Below are 24,457 nucleotides of genomic sequence, written 5' to 3'. Positions count from 1 at the left end.
TCCCCATGAGTAGTGGGAATAATTGGGCAAGAAACTAAATATCAAAAGGAAATAAGTGAAGCGGAAAAGAGATTGAGTGAAGGCTGATTTTCGTCTGTTCTTTTGAATTTTGACTGCAACTGAGCAGATTCAGCAGAGAGAAACTGAAATGATTGAGACTGATATATATGGTTGTATTAAAAGAACAGTGTTAATTTAGGACTATAACTAAGAGATTACAGTATGTCTACCAGTATTGAGGGGTGCAAACACCGAGGAGAGAGAGCACTACAAGCAGGGCTGGTGCAACCATTTAGGCAACCTAGGCGGTTGCCTAGGGCACTAGGATTTGGGAAGCACCATTTCCTTCGGCAGCGACCGTGGCAGCCGGATCTTCAGCCGCCCCGGTCACCGCCGGCATTTAGGCGGAGGGTGGGGGGTAGGGAGCTGCCACGGGATGGGGGCACCTCAGGGCGGAGGGGGGGAGCTGCCACAGGGCAAGGGGATACCTCAGGGTGGGGGCACGCGGGGGGAGGGTGCAAGGTGGAAGTTTCGCCTAGGGTGCGAAACATCCTTACACTGCCTTGTAGCCAGGGCCGGTGCAACTAAAAGCAATGAGATAAAATGAAACAATGGAAGATTTAGGCTGAATATCAGACAGTGTTTCTAAATACTGAGACCTTTGACTATGGAGTAGTTTCCCAAGGGAAATAGTGAAAATCTCATCACTTAGGTCATTTAAAGGTGGAGTGGACAAAGCACTAGCAAATATGCTGTAGAGTAACAGACCTTCTTTTACAGAAAATGACCAAATGTCTTCTTTTTTCCCTCCCTTTTTCTAATTTCTGGCTTTTAAAGCAGTTCAGCTCTGCAATCTGGACCCCAGTGTTCAACAAGTTTACATGGAGAACCCTTTCTATAATCAGTCACAGCCCTGTTACCCTCAGATATGGATACCGTCTTCTCTAGAAAGCTATTAGCCAGGTTAGGAGGGGAAGTTCTCATGCAGTACATTGTATACAAATCAAGATTACTTTTAGGGTTAACTCCTATTTATTGGTACTAACATGTGACATAAAAAAACTAGTAAATTTTGGGGGTTTTAATCTCCTAAATAAACTAGAAAATGTAAACACTTCTCTCAGCTTCTGCAGACGGCTAAGTGTTTCTCCTAAATATGAAGTAAGCTTAAGTGACTGGAAGCCACATTGTACTTTATTATAGATGGTGGAATAGATGCTGCCTGTTAACCTCCTCAGATAATAAACCATCAAACCACAGAAATAAAGCGTAATAGTCCTGCTCATTATACAGCTGCACTGTCAAAATGTTCTTCTGACAGAACACTTTTCTTTCTTTCCCCACCATGCTAATTTCATCATTGTACATCTGATTAAGTGACAACAAAGTAGACAATGATTTTTTTTTTACAATTCAACCTTCCCCCAGTGCCAAAGCATAAATGTTTTATACAATCAGATGCTTTCATTCTCTCTTCCTCATCATTCCCTACCTTATTCGTAATCATTACTGTCACTTTATATATTTCTTTCAGTATGAAGACTACTAAATCCTACAAGGTCAGTGACTTTCAATGATATGACTTCAGATAGCATTATAAATCTGGCAAATTACTCCAGCTGGCCCCAAAGAAAAGGCTCTATACAGTGAATCTTTCTTTGTATTTTTGTTAAGGTTATGTACAATTATCCTTATTAAGAAATTAGAAAGAGAAACGTCTTTTTTCTCTATATATCATTTTATCTAGGTAAACGTAGAATAACCAATCAGTTATGCATCCAATGTCGTAGCCCTGTGGATATCACAATCTACTTGCACATAGTTAGAAATTCTTGGGCTGACGTCCTGGCCCCATTGCAGTCAATGAGTTTTTGTCATTCACATTAGTGGAAATCATAGACAGGATTTCGTCCCTAGTTAACACAAATGGTAAAAGCAAAAGTAAAAGATGTAGTAGTGGTTTTAGATTTGTCACATCCTAGATTTGATCATCCTAGTAGCCCTTCTCTGCCCCAGTTCCAGTTTGATTCCTCTTTTAAAAAAATGTGACACAGTATTCCAGATGAGGTCTCACCAGTGCCCTGTATAATGGTACTAACACTTCCCTGTCTCTACTGAAAATACCTCACCTGATGCATCCTAGGACTGCATTAGGGTTTTTTATGGCTGCATTATATTGGCAGCTCATAGTCATCCTGTTATCAACCAATACACTCAGGTCTTTTTCCTCCTCTGTTGCTTCCAACTGATATGTCCCCATCTTATAACAAAAATTCTTGTTGTTAGTCCTTAAATGCATGATCTTGTACTTTGCATTATTAATTAATCCCATTTCTATTATTCCAGATTTCAAAGTCGTCCAGATCAGCTTGTATGATATTCCAGTCCTCCTCCATATTGGCAATACCTTCCAACTTTGTGTCATCTGCAAATTTTATTAGCACACTCCTACTTTGTGCCAATGTTATTAATGAAAATGTTAAATAAGGTTGGTCCCAAGACAGATCCCTGAGGAACTCCACTAGTAAACTCCCTTCAGCCTGACAGTTCACCTTTCATTATGATCCACTGTAGTCTCCCCTTTAACCAGTTCCTTATCCACCTTCCAATTCTCATATTAATCCCCATCATCTCCAATTTCACTAATAATTTCCCATGTAGAACTGTATCAAATGCCTTACTGAAATCTAGGTAGATTAGATCTACTGCATTTCCTTTGTCTAAAAAATCAGTTATTTTCTCAAAGAAGGAGATCAGGTTGGTCTGGCATGATCTATCTTTTGTAGAACCATGTTGTATTTTATCCCAATTACCTCTGTCCTTAACTACTTTTTCTTTCAAAATGTGTTCCAAGACCTTGCATACAATTGAGGTCAAACTAACAGGCCGGTAGTTTCCCGGATCACTTTTTCCCGCCTTTCTTAAAAATAGGGACTATATTAGCAATTCTGCCATCATAGAGTGTGATCCCTGAGTTTACAGTTTCATTAAAAATCTTTGCTTGATTAGTCCTTAAGTACCTAAATGGGGAACAAATATTTAATAACAGGCTCTTCAATCTATATACTATGATCCAATGCTTGGAATTTGACTAGACAAAGTCGGACTGGAAATAAGGTGTAAATTTTTAACAGTGGGCATAATTAACCACCAGAACAATTTATCTAGGGTTGTGATGGGTTCTCCATACTGATGATTTTAAAATAAAAATTGCATATTTTTCTAAAAGATCTGCTCTAGGAATTATTTTGGGAGAAGTTCTGTGGCCTGTGTTAGACAGGAGGTCAGATTAGATGATCAGAGTGGTCCCTTCTGGATTTGGAATCTCTGAATCCATGAATTCTGCTTTATATCTGGTAAAGGTCTGACTCAACATTATTTTTTCCACTCTCCAAACTTCTGTTGTTTTTGGATGCCTTGACATTGCTGCTTGTATACTGCTGCCATACAAATAATTATAGGTCATGTTGTTTATTTCTACATAAATCTGTGTGGGTTAAGATGGGCAAAAAGATCTGCTACAATAAAAAACAAAAAATGCTACCCTAATCCCGCTGAAACCCACACTCCATAGGGTACTGTTGGAAAAGGGGGCATGGTTTTAAAAGAGCCATAAAAGAATGCATTACCTAGAAAAGGCAACATCAGTTCCACAAGATGCTGGTCTAACCCCTGAGCAACTTGGTTATGTGGTGGTCTCGCATGCATGTGAGATATCTCTTGCCACTGGAAAGTTGGGCTTGACTCTTTCCTATTATTGTTACAAGCATTTCTCTTGAGCATTTCTCAGTTCTGTAACACAGTAATTGGCCCATTAAGCATCATATATAGGCCCAGACTCTGATGCTTATAAATATGCTCAGTATCACCTTACTCCATAAGTAGGCCCCACTGAATATTTTATACATGTATACAAGAGAAGGAACAGGGACATCTCCATACACTGTCTGTTTTTAGAGGTACATCTGTAGTTCCAGTTGTGATTTACCCTTCTGTGACCATGGAAACTACCAACACACTAGGTAGTGACTTGGGATATTGGACTGTGGTCTGCAGATCTACTGGACCTTTTGTACTGGGGAAGCCATTTCTCCTCACAATGCTGGAGTCGTTGCGGGGGATTTTTTTTGTGGAGGTGGGTTGCAGAGGACATGTGGGAGGAGAAGGAGAGCAGCAATTGTAGGAATGCTTTACCCTAGGTTTAGCTGTTTGTTTAAAAGTATACATCATTGTCAAAGTAAATCAGAACTGGTCAGGTCCCTAGAGGTAAGAAAGATATGTGTAGTGCCTGCTCTTGCAAGATGTTGAACACTTTTAATCTCTGTGGATGGCACTGAGTAAGATTGATCTCCTAGTGAGGAACAAACGGGTCAAAGGAGAGTGGGTTATTCTTGTGTTGGTTTTTTTTTTTAATGCAACAAGCCTCTTTTCTGGTGGTCATCTCTGAGTACCATTCCCCTGACTAGGCTGGGAAGGGTGTATATGAGATGAATATCTTTAAAGCATCATCAAAGACTCTCTCTGTAGTGTGTGTGGACGGAAGAGGGGCTTCAGCCTGTTCACCTTTCATTATGATCCACTGTAGTCTCCCCTTTAACCAGTTCCTTATCCACTTTCCAATTCTCATATTGGAAAGGTGAAAGGATACGCCATCGTGGTCTAAGGTCCTGATCCCACAAACGTTGACACATGTGCTTAACTTCAAACACGTTATATGTAATCTCACTGAAGTAAATGTTAAAGTTAAGCACACATTTAAGAGTTTTGCAGGAGCAGAGATAACTATGTCCTTTCTCTTGGGACTCTCATGCATGGGTTCTCGCAGGAGGGTCATGGACACCCTGTCCTTTCCTTAATGTCAAATGGGGGGTGAGGAGGGGTTCCCAGGGCAGTTCCAGCTGAGAACCACAGCTCTCGTTCATTCATTCCCCTGTTGGGATTCTTGAAGGAGCCACTGCACCATGCTGGAGATACACCACAGGGTTAGCTTTTTGCCATTTTGGTTTATCAGAGCATGGAAAATCCTGGGAAAACAAGCTACCCTACAGACAATTTTTAGTTGGCTGCAGTTTTATTGTTCTATGTCAGCTTTATTATTGCAAAAAGAAAAAACTTTAGGTAATTAATATCCATAGACATTAAACTAATTTGATTTTGGTTTTGTTGTTATTAATGACTGAACTTTGCCCATCACACAAGCCAGTTCACAATTGCATCATCGCTGGAGGCTTTGTTAGGGCTTTAGAGCCAAGAGTCTAGTTGCCATAGCTACTGAGAACTGTGCCTTCTTGTATGTGGGCTCCAGTCTGCATTCCAGGGGCATCAGGTGCAGATTGTAAATGATTGAGTGTATGTGACAAGGGGGAGTGGGTTTTTACTTTTGTCTGGGTTTTGTGTCTAATTCTGCAGCACTAACTCCAGTGAAAATTAAAATATCAGGTACTTTCTAAATAAAAACCCATATCACATATAAGTTGTTGGTTTTTTGCTGTTTCTATAGAATGGTGTTCTGATAAACACCCTTTGTAATTTCAGTCTGGATATATATTGTAGGGAGGGCTGGTAGTGCCACCTTTTATTGTTAAGGTTGCTGGACATTTCCCATTATAAGATACTGTTTTAAGTTAATTTTCACTTTACCAAACTTCAACAATTTGAGCTGAAATTTGCCATGTGGAGTGTCTGTCTAGGGCTGAATCTATTCTGAGAGTGAGACTAGAGAAAAATACATTGTTTTGCCCATATTAAAATCTGGTGACCTTTTTATGAAAATCCCTGACCAGCCCATACTTTGGCACAGACTTCAACTTTGGCAGTGTAATGGCTTTTATGTGTGAGATGTGCCTTTTGCCATCCCTGTGTAAGTCCAATCAAATTAAACAAGTCATAAACCTTTTGAAGAATCGTAGTTCACACATTCTCAGTTAAGACTTTCTTAGGTTTTTGCAGCTAAATTCCCCAAAGGCTCTGTCTGCATTAAGGATTCTCCAGCAGGGGACTGAACTTTCCCTGCAACTACAGTTCTGGGGTTCTGTGCTTTGGGGCTGGACACCAGAACTGTCTCTTCTGTGCTCTCAGTGCCCTCCCTGCTGATGCCCAGGTAGTGTGGAGGCAGAATCTGGATGATTTGAATGCAGAAGGGGCAAGAGCTGGACTTGTGAGAGTTGAGGGAGTAGATAGGGACAGGGTGCTGTGGGGTAGAGGTAATGGAAAGTGGAAATTGAGAGGATTGACAAGACTGGGTTGGTCAAGGAGATAGGGATCTAGAAAGAGAGAAAGATGGAGGGGAAGACTTGGAGCCAGTGGGTGTGGGGAGTCGACTTATCTGGGCAGGGAGGAAACAGTGGGGTGCGGGAAAGGAGGAGAGGGGGTGGTGACAAGGAGCTGAGGATCAGGGGAGATCTGGGACTGACTGGGCAAAGAGAATGGAGAAAGGCGCTTGAGGGAGAGACTGGGAGCTGGGGGACGGGGCTGGGGGATGGAGAACATGGGTGAGGTGGGTGGCAACTGGAGCCTGAGTGGGGGAGACAAATGGGAGAAGGACCTGGGGATGGGGGTAAATTGGGAATGATGGGGCAAGGAGACTAGAACTGGTGGGGGGAAATTGGGCCTGGGCCGGGAAGTCCTAATGGGGGGACTGGGATTGGGATGAGAAGCCTGAGGAGTAGAAACTGGGATTGGCTAGGTGAGGAGAATGGGACTGGGACAAGGAACCAAGATTTGAGACAAGGACAGGCTGGAGAGGAAGGGGCAGAAGGAGTCAAGTGTGGGGGAAATGGACAAAAGAGTTGGTGCCCATTAAACCAGGCACCTTTCCAGAGTCTGGAATGGAACACAAGGTTTGAGTCTCACCATTCCTCTGCTGTCAGCAAATACCTGTGAAACCCATTGGCAAAGTGTCTCTCTCATCCCCCTCTAGTGCTGTTCTGCATGATAATCTACTACTGCCATCAGTTTCTCTGTTAGCTGAAGTGACAGAAGTCTGTGGGTTGGATCTAAAGTTTCCAACCCTGTTGATATGTAGGTGTCAATATGATGCCACATGATGCAATTTGTTTGCTCTTTTATAAACCTAGGAAATTATACACTCATACAAAACATATATTAAGAGTGTTATTGAGGCTGCAAAGTCAGACACTCAAAAGTTAGGAAATGCCTGTGTAATCTTAATTCAGCACCCCGGTGCATATTAGTTATGATACCATCTTTTAATCATATGATCTCATGCTATTTATGATGTGCTATTATGACAGGGGGAATTCCTACCGGAGCAGTCTCAATGCAGCCATGCTGCTGTGTGGTGAGGAGTGCACCGGAGCCATTGCAGGGTCTCCACACACATCCTGTGGTCCCACAAGTTTTGGAGACAGCTTTTCTGTGTCCCACAGCCCTTTTTCACCTCACCACCCTGAGGATGATAGAGGGGAATCTCCATGAATAAATCCTCTCAAGCATTTCCTCACACAAAATGCCCTCCCAAGGCTTCTAACCTGGGCCCAGGCTGGCCCTACTCAACTTATCGACTCGTTTAGTCCTGATACCTGCTGAAAGACGTGATAAACTGTTCAAATCATGGTGGAATGATCTAAATCAAGGCAACTAAATCACTTTTTTAAAAACGAGTGATATAAATCAGCTTGGTGCTTTGTAAAATAATTTTGAAAATTTGTGCTATTGCAACTTTATTTTGAAATATATAATCAGCCAAATTATAAATGCTCCCATTTCCTTTTAATGCCATTGTGGGTAGTGATACTGGTATTTGAATTTTACAGAACTGCTATAAGCAAAGGAAAAAAAGAAAGAAAATGGAAGCCCTAATCCTTCAAACACTTAAGCATCTACATAGCTTTACTAACATGGATGGTCCTATTGACTCCAGTAGGATTACTGGTGGCTAAAGTTAAGCATGTGCATAAGCATTTGCATTTTTAACCTTTTTGGCCTTAGACGCTAGTCAAAGTTTGGGGCCCTGTGGGTTGTTTCCACTGGGAGGAGAAAATGATGCAAACTTTGATGCAAACTTATTTATTTATAAAGAATGTGCAAAGTCCTGTTTCCCTGAACACAGGATGAACGAAAAATAACAGGAGATGATGTCATTGCTTACTTCCCCAAGCCCCTTTTAGCTGGCTTGTCCAGGAAGTGTCTCTTTTCGTGTGCGCGCACACACAACCCCCAAAACAATACTCAACAACCCGCCCTCCCCCTTCCAAGTTATTGGAAATCCTGAGTGGCTTTTGGTGTGCCTTTGTCTTGCAGACCACTATTCTTTCTTAATAGTGAATGAAGGGCAACTGTACTACATTTGGTTTAACAGCTATAATAGCTTAACACCCAATAACAGATGCATCCTGCACGGCAATTGTTATTTTTAATTAAAACCTTTTCTCATAGTCTTTGTCATTTTAAAAGAAAATTGCTTTGGTGTTGGGAATGAAAATGTATGTAGGTGGTCAGTACATTAAAGATATTGTGAACTATTTCATACACAGACCAAAAAGTAGACCCTAATGTAGACTTCTAAATCCATATTTAGGCACCAAAGTTTGGGATTAGCAGCATTTGAAAAGTTATTTAGTAGCTTAAGACCCATTGACTGAGAACTGCAGATCCTGCTGGAGTATCACCTGGTCAAAGTGTTTCTCCTTCTTTGACCTGTGGAAGCTCAATATATCAGAAGGTGGTGTTGGTTGTAAATAGGGTGTGAGTGATTTACTCTTCAACTTTTGTTTCAGTTTGTGTTGTTCTATCAGTAAGGATGTCAGAGAGGCTCTGAGCTTGTCTTTTTCAGCATAAATGAGCATTTAAGTGTGAAATTTTTAGTAGCAAAAATCTGTATGTAAAATCTGAAATTCTTCTAACAATTAGGAAATTAATTGAAAAAACAGGTGGAAAACATCCTCGTTAGCAATTGATGAGTATAAAATAGGAAGAAAGTAAAGAACTAGAAACATGTTAACAAAAATTCTGATTTAAATGTCAGCCATTATTTAGATTTTTTTAAAAAATCATGTTTTTAAATCATGATGATTTTTATTTATATTGATTAAGATGCAACAATAGAATACAATTAGACATCGAATCCAGAATACCTGCTATTTGCTATTGCATATGTAATATCAGCTAATGTACAAACTCTTCATGAAGCCTTCTCTAGGTTTTATAGACGAGATGGGGAGAGTCTGGCTAGGAAAGATAATGTGCTGGCTGAGTGAATGATACGAACAACCCAATATCCTTTGTCTCATCTTGAATGAAAATCTAGATGAGAAATCATACCTAAATCTCTGTTTATCTAATCTAGTCTATTCTAATCCATACCTGATTATAAAGAATTACATTACAGCTTTATAGAAATCAGTTCCTGTTTCCAGAAAAAACATTACCAGCCTATGAACCCTTAGAAGACATTTCAGGTTTCTCTTCATTTATTTTTTTAACACATTCCAACTGCTTGTTATGACTTTGCTTGACTCTTGCCTCTTGAATTTATTTGTATAGCTGATCAATAGCATTGGTATCCTTAGTCATTAAAGCAGTGTGATTAGGGTGGCGACTCATGCATCCCCAGCATATTGGACATTCAAGTACTTCCAGGAACAGCATAAACCTTCCCCTGCTGGTATGATCTCCTCCCAGTGGGTGGGGTGCTCTTCACAATGTAATACCCAGCCACCCGTCTCCTGCATCCAATACCAGACAAAACCTTGTCTGGTTTTGTCTCAATACCAGATGGGGGACAAACCTTAGAAAAGTAGGATTTTCTGGATCAAAACAGGACAAATGCCATGCCTAGGTGTGATGATCCAAATATTTGGGCTCAATTGGTTTTGAGAACACATTCAAGCAGTGTTTTTTCAAGTTACTTGCAAGAAATGTATAGAAAAATGTAAGAAAACAAAGGAATTAGGGACAAAAGCAAAGGAGATGTAATGTTCTGCTCAGGTTTGGAATGCAGACCAATCTAGTGATATCCATAAAGCATATTTGGTCGTGCTTGATGTATCCTGTCAGCATTTAGGAGCACGTTTTTGTTATTCTTAAATATCTCCATAATTTTTAAGAGTTCTTTCTTTTGTTCTTGTAAATGAAGTATCTGACTCTGTGATACATTAAAGACTAGTAAAATGTAATGTTACTTCATGGTCCTGATTTATAGCTATATGCATCATGATGTGTAAAAGATAATGCGCATTGATTATTCCTGAATCTGATACAAAAGCTGTAAGTACCACATAGATTGAATCTTACTTGTGCAAAACTGCTAGTGAGATGAAGGCATGATGTGTCCTGGAGAACAATTGCTTCCATTAGGCTGTTTATGGATCTCTGTGTGTTTTAGGGTGACCAGACAGCAAGTGTGAAAAATCGGGACAGGGGATGGGTGGTAATAGGCGCCTATATAAGACAAAGCCCCAAATGTCGGGACTGTTCCTATAAAATCGGGACATCTAGTCACCCTAGTGTGTTTGCCTACAGACTGTGAAACAGCTCTTTACTTTTTGACTGGTTGCTGATTCATGCAGTGCTACTGTGCTACACAGGAAGCTACTTAGTGGAAAAGTAATGCTTTAAGACCACAGTTCAGCTAAGCATATTAACTTCAATGGGTCTGCACATAGTGCTTAAAGTGTGTGTAGGAGAGGAGGAAAATTGGTGTGGGTCGCTGAGAGATGCACTTTAAGCACTGTCTTATGAAAGTTCCTGCTCCCAGATTGATAGACCCCCAAATACACACTTTTTTCAGACTACTTTAAGCCCTGATTGTACATGTGCTTAAAGTAAAGCTGCCACAGAGTTTCTGGGCGATGCTCTGGAACTGCTCCCCACAAAGCCAATTAGGACTTTCGGGAGCCTCCTCTCCCTTGGAGCAGACTGTCTCCAGGGCAAGATGCTCACATGGTTTCACCTTCCTGGGTCTGACCTTGGAGCATTTAGCATATGCCCCTCCATGCGCTTCCCACAGCGAGTCCACCCAGGCGGACCCAGTCCACCCAGTCCATTTCCCATAGAGTGAACAAACTTTCTTTTTGCTTTTGTCTTGAATGTAGCCTTCAACTTTGTGTAACTCCTTTCCAAAAAGCCCACATGGTTTGAAGTTTAATACACACTTCTCCACTTCGCAGTTAGACATGACTTTTAGCCAGCCAGTAAAACAGAGGTTTATTAGATGACAGGAACATGGTCTAAAACAGAGCTTGTAGGTACAGAGAACGGGACCCCTCAGCCGGGTCCATTCTGGGGCCCAGCGAGCCAGACAACCCCGTCTGCACTCACTTCCTATCCCCAGCCAGCTCCAAACTGAAAGCCCCTCCAGCCCCCCGCTTCTCTGCTGAGTTCCTTTCCCGGGCCGAGAGGTCATCTGACCTCTTTGTTTTTCCACACCTTTAGCATCCCCTTGCAGGGGGAAAGGGCCCGGGCCATGAGTTGCCAGGAGACAGAGTGTCGGCCAGAAACTGAGGCACCCACACAGTATTCAGAGGAAACATTAAGAACAGTCCCACTTCGTCACGTAAGCACATGCTTAATTGCATTGCTGGATCAGGACCTAAGTTTTTTTTGAAGCATGTTAATGTTGTGAAGTCAGCTAAAAAGACTTCTCACGTTGGAGAGTATAATAGCCTCCTTGTCTCTCCCCCCACACTCCGCTCAAAAATGTAATTTAACAAAAATTGGTAGTAAAATCCTAAATCTAGGAGTTTTCAGTCTTAAAGTTATAAGTGGACAATGTATGTCAACAGCCTGTTGCATCTAGTATTGTGGGCTCAGCACAAATTGGGCAGTTTATCTGGGTGCCTTTCTGTGGATGTGGGGTGTGTATTCAGGTCTATTGGTCATGTTCCCCATCAGATGTTTTTTTAATATATGTCATCTGATAGATCCAACTGCACTACAAATTCAACATATTGGTACCATGCCAAACACAGGCGTCATTTTATAAATAATACATGTGCACTACTTAATCTTCATATCTAGGCCATTGTTCTCATTGTCGTCATCTGTAGTTTCATTCGTGTGGGTTTTGTTTTATGTTTGCGTTCAGACTACCTTGTGTTCTTGACAGATCCCTAATGGTAAGCAGAGTCAGTACTGGGAGGGAAATCTCTAAGGAAAACCCAGGAACTGTATAGGAAGTAGTGTCAGTGATGTAGTAGATAACCTTTTTTCAGAGTCGGTACTGAAACTGCTCCAGATGGTGATAGGTGATGCTGTGCTGGAGGTTCTCTCTCTGGGTGAGATGAAAAACCCAGTTGCAAGTAATGTGGTCAGTAAAGATCCCCTAGCACCTTTTGCATGAATAAAGAGATGTGTGCTGGCCAAATTCTAGTTTGTGTAATTATATTCTGCCTAAGTTTCCCTGGTGATTTAAAATGCCTACAATATTCCTCTTTGCTTCCTGTCCGTTGTATACAGAATTGCTACAGAGTTGCTACAGTGCACCCTAAAGGTGTTTCACTTGTGGGTGAAGTGATTCCTTACAAAGCACTTTCAAATCCATTGGAATGAAGGTTTATCAGCAGATGCATTACATTTAAGTTTCTTTCTGCTGCCCCCATCATTCCAAACAACCACCATTAGATTACATTATGTGTTAATCTGCTGACATATTTCACTTACATGGTGCCATTCCCTATCCCTTTTATGTGAGTATCTTTTTTATGTGTTTGGTTAAAATATGACTAGCCAAAACTCTAGGCACACACACACTTTATTGTACAATAAATAAATGAGATCAATTTCCAAAACTAAAATCCCTTCCAAATTCTCAGAACTATAAAAGTATTAGAAAATAACACTTTGGTGTATCTCCTGGATCACCTAGTCCAGTCCCTTGCTATTGCAGGCTACTATCATCTCTCCCACATTCCCTATTCTACATTCATCCCTTACCTGCAACCCCAGAAAAAGCCTGCAAGAAGAGCTGGCATTGCCTGGTGACCTGAGGGTCAACAAATCCAGGTTCTGGCAGACAAATAAGGCAGCAAATTTCAAAGCAGAGGTTCAAAGTACTGTGCAGATGTGTGCATGCCAATGGGTGTTCGTATATGATCAGGATGTCTTGTTTTCTATCAGCAGGTCGAAGTTGAAGTTTACCGTAGGGATTCTAAGAAGCTTCCTGGCCTGGGTGACCCAGACATCGATTGGGAGGAGAGCGTCTATCTGAACCTCATCCTGCAGAAGGTTACAAGAACCTCTTTCTCTTCTGATGCTCACTTTAGGCTCACAGACTACTCATGGTTATAGGGGTTTCAAAACCAGCTCTGGTCTACAATGTAGTTTGAGGCATTTAAGCAATTAGAGGAAAGAAAAAAACAACCCATGTGTTTCATTTTGTCTCTCTGGGTCTGAGTTAACTTACTGAACAGATGAAGTCGTCATGTTTTGTTTAGATTTCGATGGCTACATGATTCCGACCTAAAAAACATAAATCCCCACTAATGTTCAATGAATCTGTGCTGAGGTTTGTAACCAAATGGGAAAATAGGTGAGCTTTACCAAGTGATAAAAGAAGACTGTTTTTTTTTTTAAAAAGCGACATCTTCATTAAGATTTGAAATGTTGATGCAACTAAGAAACCGTTTTGAGCTCTTGCCAGTAGCCATTGAGCTCTTGCCATGGAGTTGCCACTTGCCAGCTACTGGCAGCAAAAGTTTAGTAAGCCATTTCTCATTGGAGACGTCTGAAAGTAGTATAGGTTGTTTGGTTTTTTTGGATTAACACATGGAGTGTTTAGTCAGTACATGGGTTATATTGGAGATTTTGGGAGGCTGATTATTTTTATTACAATCATTCCAGATCCATACCATATTTTGTTGATTATGATCGCAAAATGGGAGACCTTTCATTTATGGCACATGTACTGAGTTGTGTTCATTTTCCTCCTTTCTCCGCCAAAAAGACTAATTCCAAAGTTGCTCCTCAGAGAGCATTTTCACCATTAATTTTGTATGTGGAATACAATAGAACCATTTCACTGCAAGTCAGAATTCTGAGATTATCAACACAGCTGGGAAAGGTTTGTTACAAGTTTTCTCAGATTACGTGGCAGGGAACTTTATGGCTGTGGATATTTCCTGGGTGTTGCCCTTTTTCATTAACGTTTCCATTTTTTCCATACCTAGGGAGGCTATTTTCATCCATTTCACTCTTAAACTAAATACTACATGTGGCACACCTACTCCTCCAGCTAACCCCTAACCTTACATCTGAAGAGAGTGATAGAGGGATTCCCATACCCACATCTGGAGTCGATTGTACCCCGTAGTAAGGGTCTTTGCAGAGCTGTTAGATATTGAAGTAATGGTCAGAATAAGTGTGTCTTGGCTATGAATAAAACAGCAGTGGTTTCAGTGTGTTCAGAAAGGAAATTGGAACACAAAAATGTTTTTTTTTGAAGCCAGACAGAAAGATGAAAACCATGAATGTAGAGTGTTTTCTGTTTTGTGCATTGATACTTAGCTCTGAACATCTGTTTTCCCCACCTCCACCACCAATTGACACTCTGTCGTCTGTTTCAGCTGGACTACGTGGTCACCTGTGCTGTGTGCACTCGCTCAGATGGAGGGGATATTCATATTCACAAAAAGAAATCTCAGGTGAGCGGATCCCACTATTGTTGAGGCTTCAAGGACAAACATTTTGCACCCAAACTTCCCCACCCCTAACAACTGTATAAAAACCAGGGCAGCGAGTCTCAAGTTATGGTCTATGGAGCTGCTTCACAAAGGTGACGCCTCCATCCGTGTTCATGAAGTGACATTTCCTGATAGTTGCATCCCAGAGCAGAGCTCATTTACATTCTCAGAATGTTTTTTTGAGGTTGGCTTAACCCTCCACCCCCACCCCGCAAAAAAAAAACACCCCAGTGCCTCTCAGGATGTTTGTTTCTTGGGTGTCTCTCTTTGGTGTAAATCCAACTGTGATCAGATCTGAAGATCACCCCAAAAGTATCAGGGTATCAAACCCAGAAGAGGACAGAACCAAAAGGCAGCTGGGAGAGATTGTAGCATTGGGGGCTGCAGGCAAGAAGAGACTTGATCCTACTAAAAGGTCAAAACTACCGAGAGGCCAAAAATCAACAGCACAGATATAAAATAAGGACAAGTAACAATGGGCTTAAATTGCAGCAAGGGCGTTTTAGGTTGGACAGTAGGAAAAACTTCCTGTCAGAGCAGTTCAGCACTGGAATAAATTGCCTAGGGAGGTTGTGGAATCTCCATCAATGGAGGTTTTTAAGATCAGGTTGCACAAACAACTGTCAGGAATGGTCTAGATAATACGTAGTCCTGCCTTGAGTGCTGGGGACTGGACTAGATGATCTCTCAAGGTCCCTTCCAGTTCTATGTGAATTTATTTCCAGCTTGTCTCCTTTAATGCCTTTGCTTTCTCATGTAACCAGCCATGATACTTTTGGCAGGGAAGGCATGAGATCAGGGCTGGGAGGATCCCTGCTTTCAGAAGTGGGAATAGGGAATTGTTTGAGAACTAGTGAATTAGGGAAACAGTTGACAAGGACCAGGACTGATTGTCCCTGTCTAAAACCTTATTTAAATCTAAATAAAGTCATCCTCCTACTTAAAAACAAAAACCAACAAAATACCCAACAGTCTCTTGTTGAAATCTGTACAAGATTTATTGCCAAGGATTTTCCTTTTGAAGGCAGCCTGGAACAGTCAGCTATAAAAGTGACCTCTGTGACCTTTGCTATTTACATAGCTGTAGGCTTCGCTTATTTTGTACAAGGCAAAGACATAGCTTTGGGATGCGGGAAGAGAGAAAGAAAAACTGTTTCTTATAGAAAAGTTCTATATGAGGCTCTCTCTTACTCTCACACAGACACACACACACAGAGGGAAGATGACCGTGGCTCACTTACTGATGGGGGGAGGAATGAAAATTCCTCAAAGAAAACAGTTTCAAAAGTCTTGCTAACTCAACTTCTGTCCTGGAGACTACATTTAATATCAGATCGTAGTATATCATATCAGTCTATCGGTATGCTATGAAAAAAAATCAAGGTATATACATTGCATGCCTTCTTATGGGTATGTTCACCAGGTAAATGAAGGTGGGATTGTAGTGTGTGTAGACATATCGGCACCATCTTTTAATCTAGCTACCATGGGTGGTAATAGTTGAACAGGATTACGGATTATGAAATGGAAGATTTGCTGCTTCTCAGTGATTACTGTAGAGCTGCCATATTGAGGAAATCTTAGCCTTTCCATTAGAAATTCTATAACTCGGTTTATTTTTCATATCATTTGTCAACATGAAGCAACTTTTTTTAATATGTATATACAAATTTGTATTCAGAATTGCTATGCCAGATCAAGCCTATAATCCATGTCCAATGTCTTACATCCAGCCATGGTCCATGCTTGATGGTTTGAAGCAGAGGTGTCAGATCCAGATCACTTGATATATTTATGTGGCCCATGTTGTGGGTGGGTGTTCTGCAGAACCTCATGGTTGTGAAGATAACATTCCAGATGTGAACAGAGTGTAAACCAAAGCCATGTTGGCATTCTGAACCTGCAAATAGGGAGCTGGAAACAATGTTTTTTAGTATGAACTCTTCCCCCACCCTTATGTCCGTTATTCTCAGTAGGACATTACCTCTAAAGCATAAAGAGGACACTTTAAATGTCAGCGTTAACTATTTCATTAGTGGACATTTTAAACGATGAAATGGGAAAGGAGATGAGAATTGGGAGTTGCTGCAGAGAGGAAGAAAGGAGGAGAGGCACCGAGAGGAAGAAAAAGGAGGATGGGGATGAAAGTGTAACATGGAGCAGAGAAAGTAATAGCCCTAAAGAGGGGCATATTTTCTCAGCAAGTGATGTTGAAATCAGTAACTTACAAAATAAATAACTAAACATTTATACCTGGGCTGTCAATTAATCGCGGTTAACTCACATGATTAACTAAAAAAAATTAATCGTGATTAATCACTGTTTTAATCACACTATTAAACAATGGAATACCAATTGAAATTTATTAAATATTTTGGATGTTTTTCTACATTTTCAAATATATTGATTTAAATTACAACACAGAATACGAAGTGTACAGTAATCACTTTATATTATTTTTATTACAAATATTTGCATTGTGAAATGATAAACAAAAGAAATAATATTTTTCAATTCACCTCATACAAGTACCATAGTGCAATCTCTTTATCGTGAAAGCACAACTTACAAATGTAGATTTTTTTTGTCACATAACTGCACTCAAAAACAAAACAATGTAAAACTTCAGAGCATACAAGTCCACTCAGTCCTACTTCTTGTTCAGCCAATCACTAAGAGAAAAAGTTTGTTTACATTTATGGAAGATAATGCTGCCCACTTCTTATTTACAATATCACCTGAAAGTGAGAACAGAGGTTTGCATGGCACTTTTTAGCCGGCATCGTAAGGTATTTACATGCCCGATTGTATGCCCCTTCATGCTTCGGCCACCATTCCAGAGGACATGCTTCCATGCTGTTGACGCTTATTAAAAAAATAATGCGTTATTAAATTTGTGACTGAACTCCTTGGGGGATAATTATACGTCTCCTGCTCTGTGTTTTACCCACATTTTGCCATATATTTCATGTTATACCAGTCTCACATGATGAACCTGCATGTTGTTCATTTTAACAATGCTTTCACGACAGATTTGGCAAAATGCAAAGAAGGTACCAATGTGAGATTTCAAAAGATAGCTACACCACTCGACCCAGGGTTTAAGAATCTGAAGTGTATTCCAAAATCTGATTGGGATGGGATGTGGAGCATGCTTTCAAAAGTCTTAAAAGAGCAACACTCTAATGAGGAAACTACAGAATCCGATCTACCAAAAAAGAAAATCAACCTTCTGCTGTTGGCATCTGACTCAGATGATGAAAATGAACACTGCACTGCTTTGGATTGTTATCGAGCAGAACCCATCATCAGTATGGATGCATGTCCTCTGGATTGGTGGTTGAAACATGAAGGGACATATGAATTTTTAACACACTTGGCACGTAAATATCTCGCAATGCTAGCTACAACAGTGCCATGCAAACACCTGTTCTCACTTTCAGGTGATATAAACAAGAAGTGGGCAGCATTATCTCCTGAAAATGTAAACAAACTTGTCTAAGCGATTGGCTGAACAAGAAGTAGGACTGAGTGGACTTGTAGGCTCTCAAGTTTTACATTGTTTTATTTTTTAATGCAATTATTTTTTGTACATAATTCTACATTTGTAAGTTCAACTTTCGTGATAAAGAGATTGCACTATAGTACTTGTATTAAGTGAATTGAAAAATACTATTTCTTTTACTTTTACAGTGCAAATATTTACAATAAAAATAAATATAAAGTGAGCACTGTACACTTTGTATTCTGTGTTGTAACTGAATTCAATACATTTGAAAATGTGGAAAAAATCCAAAATATTTATATAAATAATATTCTATTATTGTTTAGCAGCTTGATTAATTGCGATTTTTAAAAATCTTTTGACAGCCCTAGTTTATACTTAATCCATATTCTACCTTTAATCTCTGTGCAAACCTCCCATTGATACCAGTGGCCTTTTGGATTAAGAGTAGTATTTAGTCCTAAACGTATACCCTGCCCATAGACTATAATTAGAAATGCAGCTCAGCCCTCTCAGCAAAATGAGTTTGGCACTCCTAGCTTAGAGCAGAGGTTCTCAAACTGGGGAGTGTGCCCCCCTGTGAAGGTATGGAATGTATTCTGTGGGGGGAGGGGGTGTGAGAAGCTATAGGGGGAAAAAAAAGAGGGTCTTAAGCCTATTGTAGAGGTGTCGCAGTATTACCATCCTTACTTTTGCATTGCCTTCAGAGGTGGATGGCCAGAAAGCAATGGCTGCTGGCTGGCCACCCAGCTCTGAAGGCAGCGCTGCTGTCAGCAGCAGCACAGACATATGGGTGGGGTGGGGAGGGGCATAAACTACTACAGACACAAAGAAGTTTGAGAACTACGGGCTTAAAGGAAGGTGAAATTCCCCTATAATATACCTTTGGCCAGTTCTGCAATGTTTTACTAAGGGTTTATTTTTAAGTATTCATAATTGTACATACATTCAAGAGATAAGTTCGATAACATCTTCAAAATTTCTTCCAGCAAGTATTTGCATCTCCAAGCAAACACCCAATGGACAGCAAAGGAGAGGAATCAAAGATCAGCTACCCTAACATATTCTTCATGATTGATAACTTTGAAGAGGTGGGTCTATTAGAGTGGAAAATTTTCCTCATTTTTGTCCTGTAATCTCCCTTTTCTATTGTGTGTCCAACTTGATATATTTCCACCACTATATCACTGCCCTGGACCACAAGGCAACAGTTTACTTAATTAGTCTTCGTGGAGCCTCCTGACCATGATCCAGCCAGCTGGGCAAAGCCATGATTTTTTTCCAGAAACATTAATCTTATGTGACACTCCCAGGGGTATCCAAGATTGGTGAGGCACCTTACCACCACCTGCCATTAGTGTTGAGGCAGCTTTGTTTGTGCCTGCTGTGAACCAGCTCCCTGAATCCACCAGTCTCTGGCAACATGAGCACTACGTTCCAGGCCTCTGCAGGCTTTGCTCCCTCTGTGCAGTTGAATGAAAGGCACACATCAACACCCGAGCCCTCTCCGGGTGTTCCCTGGAGTGTCCAGCCCCTCATTCACTCAACACTCACAGAATTACCAGCCCTGCTGTTCCCAAAGGAACAGTACACAGCAGCTTGTAGAATTCAGTTCCAGACCAGCATTTTGCTTGGCACTACAGCACGGAGATATATTTGCAATGAAAACAAGAATACGTTTATTATCAAAGACTAGAGATTCAGGACATAGTGAGTAAGAATATTGGAAACAAATGGATAAATACAAAACAAAATCATAACATGCTTTCTAGTGACTAAACTTAGCTAACAGGTTATCCACCTCTCTAAGGCAGTTTATCTCATCCAAAGTCCTCATCAGAGTTTTCAGCCAAGGTTGGCTGAGACCCTGTTTTCATGAATGCAAACATGCTATCTGTTTACTTCCTAGGTGCAGGATGAAGGGGTATCGTCTTTGCCTTCTAGAAATACTCCAGAGATCATTTTCTTTGCTCATAGACAGGATAATCACCTGGGCCTTGTTTTTTCCTGTGTGCTCCTTTCCTGTGTGTTCCTTTCCTTTAATGTTTGACTTCATATGTAAACGGGCAACCATAGTGTTTAACAGTACTTAATTTATGTTACAACAGAGTGATGCACATTTCTTACCTCCTATCTGGAGGAAAACTGGTTTTTCATCTTTGCTGGTGGTTGATCCCTTGATACAGACTTTACAAACCTATTTTCGGTATATAGACATAACTCCTTATATAATATCTGTACATACCTTTCACAACAGTATTAATGACCAGTGTGACACCGGCTTTCATTTGAAACCTCACATGACATTCTGTGGTGAACTAGAGTGTACACATGAAACTCATGAGATTTCTGTAACTCCTCCATACACCATTGCCAGTTGGCATTAAGAAGTTCCTGGGTTGTAACTTAACACCCCAAACTTTCTGGGTATTGGAAACAGATATAGATCTGAATTTTCCAAGTGGCCCCTGTCTGTACAATGGGCTGAAGTTAAACCCTGAATCCTGAACACACTCGAGCTATTTCTAAAGGATCTAATCACTACAGCTTTTCCTTTAAGTGTTTGGTTTCCTTGGATGCAATGGCAGGTGTTCAGTGACATGACTGTGGGGGAAGGCGAGATGGTCTGTGTGGAGCTGGTGGCCAGTGACAAAAGCAACACCTTCCAAGGAGTGATCTTCCAGGGATCCATCCGTTATGAAGCACTCAAGAAGGTCTATGACAACAGGGTAAGACACTTCCTCTCTTTTGCAGCAGTGGTGGTAGTGAAATTTCCATGATGTTTTCAATACTATTTATGCTGCCATCAGCTTTTTGTCTTCTAAAGCTACTTATGCTGAGTGTCTGCTAGTCTTCATGGCTTTGAAAGTTACCAGAAACAGCTGTACGAAAATCCACTAGTTTTAGTTCACACAGACATGGTGAACTGAAGTCATCAGAAGAGTCAGGCAGGATTTGTACCTCCTGATGTTTGACTGGGATTTAAAATTGGTAGGAACCCAAGAAATCTAAGTGAACCTGGTGTGAATCCTAAGAAACTTTCCAGTTCTGTAATGACATGAATGTTTTGCCATACCACCTTTTTGTATGATCCTCTTCTTTTCAAAGGTACCTATAGTTATCCTCTAAGAGCCGGGAAGACCCTCTTAGCGTTTTTACACCTGTTGGTTTTAACCTTTCACTGTTGTGTCTTGTTACATAGATACAATAACTCCTCACTTAAAATCGGCCCGGTTAACATTGTTACGTTTCTGATCAATTAGGGAACATGCTTGTTTAAAGTTGCACAATGCTCCCTTATAACGTTGTTTGGCAGCTGCCTGCTTTGTCCACTGCTTGCAGAAAGAGCAGCCCGTTGCAGCTAGCTGGTGGGGGCTTGGAATCAGGGAGGACCGGCAGCCCCCCTATCAGCTTGGCAGCATCCCAGCAGGCTATCAATTGTCTGGCAGTTCAGCTGTCCCTCCCCCCACAGCTCTGTGCTGCTCCTGCCCTCTGCCTTGGAGTTGCTTCTGGGAGCCTCCTGCTTGCTGTGTGGGGGGGCTTTACTCAGGGTGTCCCCCCTCACCCTCCGCTCCTGCCCCCCATCTCCACAGAGCGAGCGGGCACATGACAGGGCTCAGAATGGAGGGAGCTTGCTGGAAGTAGCTGCTGTCTCAACTTGCTGATCTGCTTAAAAAGGCAGTGTACTTAGAGTGGGGTCAGCGTACTTAAAGGGGCAATGTACGTCTATATCTCACACACAGGGTGTGTGTCTCTGTCTCTCGGCCATACTGTGTCTCCTGCCTCCATTCGTACTGCCTTGTAGAGTGTGAGGCTGCATTAACAACATGTTAACCATTGAGGGCTCAGCCGAGTGCTAGTTCATAATTTAGCAGTAAGGCATTCTCTGGGAAATATCCCACTCTCTGACTTCGCAACCTCAACCAAGCTTCACAATCATCATTGCTGTGTACAGTATTAAATTGTTTGTTTAAAACTTATACCGTGTGTGTGTATGTATATGTGTGTATATGTATAAATAAAATAGTCTTTTGTCTGGCAAAAAAAAGGTCCCTGGAACCTAACCACCCCCACCCCACCATTTACATTAATTCTTATGGTGAAATTGGATTCACTTACCATTTCGCTTAAAGTAGCATTTTTCAGGAACATAACTACCACGTTAAGCGAGGAGTTACTGTATCTCTCTCTCTCTCTCTCGGGTGCATTCTGTATGTCCACATGGTTTGAAAGGACTCCTGCAATTTTCTTAGCCACTGAAGTATTAATTTGCTATGGAAATGTGAAATATTCACAGTAATGGCTTATAATTCACATACACTTGGTGTAGAATTCCAGAGAGAGCGAGAGCCAGCAATAGAACCTCCCAGAGAGCTCAGCACTGAAGGCAGCTCTGACAAACATGCTAAAAAGTTGACCTTAACTAAGGAGGTTTGCCTCTCTCTACCATAAGCTCAGGCTAACTCTAGAAGACATTAAATCATTGGCTAGGCTTTATGTGTTGGAAATTTGAATTGTAAAATATACATTTCTGCCAAATGAGAGCAAATTCCAATTCTCAGATCCGAGAGAGAGAGAAAGAGATACATTCTGATTCTGAATCCAGCAATATATGCATCAGTTCACCTGTTAGACCAGGGAGGGCTGTACCTCTTCTATTTTGACTCCATAGACTTTCTTTTCTCCCCTACCCTCCTTAAAAGAGAGGGCCTGAATACCTTTGTCTCAAGAAAAATAGTTTTTGCTCCTGTATTAACATAGTTTCAGGAGACTGCTTCTCTAGCCCACCTATACCTCATGCCATGTGAGGCTATGGTTTTGTACACTCCGAAGGTGTGTCCGCACAGAAGACACAGTAGAGTGGAAAAGTCTAGTGGGAAGTCAAAGTGTGGTGTATCTAATACACAGGAGGGCAAACTATGGTCCGTGGGCCACATCCGGCCCGTGGGACTGTCCTATCTGGCTCCTGAGCTCCTGGGCCAGGAGGCTTGCCTCCCCTGCTCTTCCCCCTCCCCCGCAGCCTCAGCTCACTGCACTGCCAGCGCAGCTGCAAAGCAAGGGCCTAATCCGGTGCTCTGTGCACTGCTGCCTGTCCTGGTGCAGCCGCACCGCTAGCCACCGGTGCTCCAGGCAGCGTGGTAAGGGGTCGGGGGGTGGATAGAGGGCAGGGAAGTTCGGGGGGTGGTTAGGGGCCGGGGGTGTGGATAGGGGTCGGGGTGATCAGAGGCAGGGGCGGCTCTAGGAATCCCGCCACCCCAAGCAGGGCAGCGTGCCGCGGGGCGCGCTCTGGCGGTCGCTGGTCCCGCGGCTCCGGGGGACCTCTGGCAGACATGCCTGCGGAGGTTCCGCTGGTCCCGCGACTCCAGTGGAGCATCCGCTGGCATGCCTGCGGGAGGTCCACCAAAGCCGCGGTACCAGCGGACCTTCCGCAGTCATGCCTGCGGAAGGTCCGCCGGAGCCGGCTGCCGCCCTGCCAGCAAAATGCCGCCCCAAGCGCACACTTGGCGTGCTGGGGTCTGGAGCCGGCCCTGGTCAGAGGGCGGGGAACAGGGGCATTGAATGGGAGCAGGGGTCCCGGGGGAGCAGTCAGGAAGGAGAGGCAGGGTTGGATGGGGCAGCAGGGGGCAGTTAGGGGTGGAGTGAGTGGGGGTGGTCAAGGAGCAGGGATGGTTGGATGGGATAGGGGTTTAGGGGGCAGGGCAGTCAGGAAGGAGAGGGGGGTTGGATGGAGCGGTGGGGGGCAGTTAGGGACAGGGGGCAGTTGGGTTAGGGGGTCTGTGGGCGGTCACAGAGAAGGTGTGGTTGGATGGGGCAGGGTCCCAGGGGGACAGTCAGGAAGGAGGGGGGGGGGTTGGATGGGGTGGGGACAGAGAGCAGGGCGGGTGGATGGGGCAGGAGTCCCGGGGGATGCCGTCAGGAGGCGAGAAGCAGGGGGGGTCAGATGGGGGGCAGGGGCCAGGCCACACCTGGCTGGTTGGGGAGGCACAGCCTCCCCTAACTGGCCCTCCATACAATTTCAGAAACCCGATGCGGCCCTCAGGCCAAAAAGTTTGCCCGCCCTGATCGAATACATAATAGCTAAGAAATGTCCCTGCATACTGCTAATGATGTATGTGTTTGATTTCCCTGCAATTTCATGTTGTTATGTTAGCTGAAATAGACTAGTTAGATCTGTTAAGTACTCGAAGTTGCAGACTGGGGGGGACTCTAAATCTGAACTTCGATCCATTGTCATTTTTTGCTACTACTTGAGGGAAAGGAAGAAAGTGTGACTGTATTTTTGAAAGCTGCTTGGTTTCACTTGGCCATATTA

General features: G+C 42.3%; 1 protein-coding gene across 2 annotated transcripts in view; it reads left to right on the top strand.

Annotated features, from left to right (window-relative positions):
- KIAA0930 (KIAA0930 ortholog) overlaps positions 1-24,457 on the top strand; it is a 145,037-nt gene that overhangs the window by 104,706 nt on the left and 15,874 nt on the right. Inside the window, exons 3-6 of one of the 2 annotated variants that reach the window (XM_044995299.1) lie at positions 13,081-13,185; positions 14,523-14,600; positions 19,134-19,235; positions 20,733-20,873. In XM_044995299.1, the coding sequence (XP_044851234.1) occupies positions 13,081-13,185; positions 14,523-14,600; positions 19,134-19,235; positions 20,733-20,873 (426 nt within the window). Of the gene's footprint in view, positions 1-13,077; positions 13,186-14,522; positions 14,601-19,133; positions 19,236-20,732; positions 20,874-24,457 lie in introns of both variants that reach the window. The other variant, XM_044995292.1, reaches the window with a different exon arrangement.

The sequence above is a fragment of the Mauremys mutica genome, chromosome 1, assembly GCF_020497125.1.
Source record: "Mauremys mutica isolate MM-2020 ecotype Southern chromosome 1, ASM2049712v1, whole genome shotgun sequence".
NCBI classification, from domain to species: Eukaryota; Metazoa; Chordata; order Testudines; family Geoemydidae; genus Mauremys; species Mauremys mutica.
The sequence above is the reverse complement of the archived record's forward strand: the minus strand, read 5'-3'. Positions and strand labels throughout refer to the sequence as shown.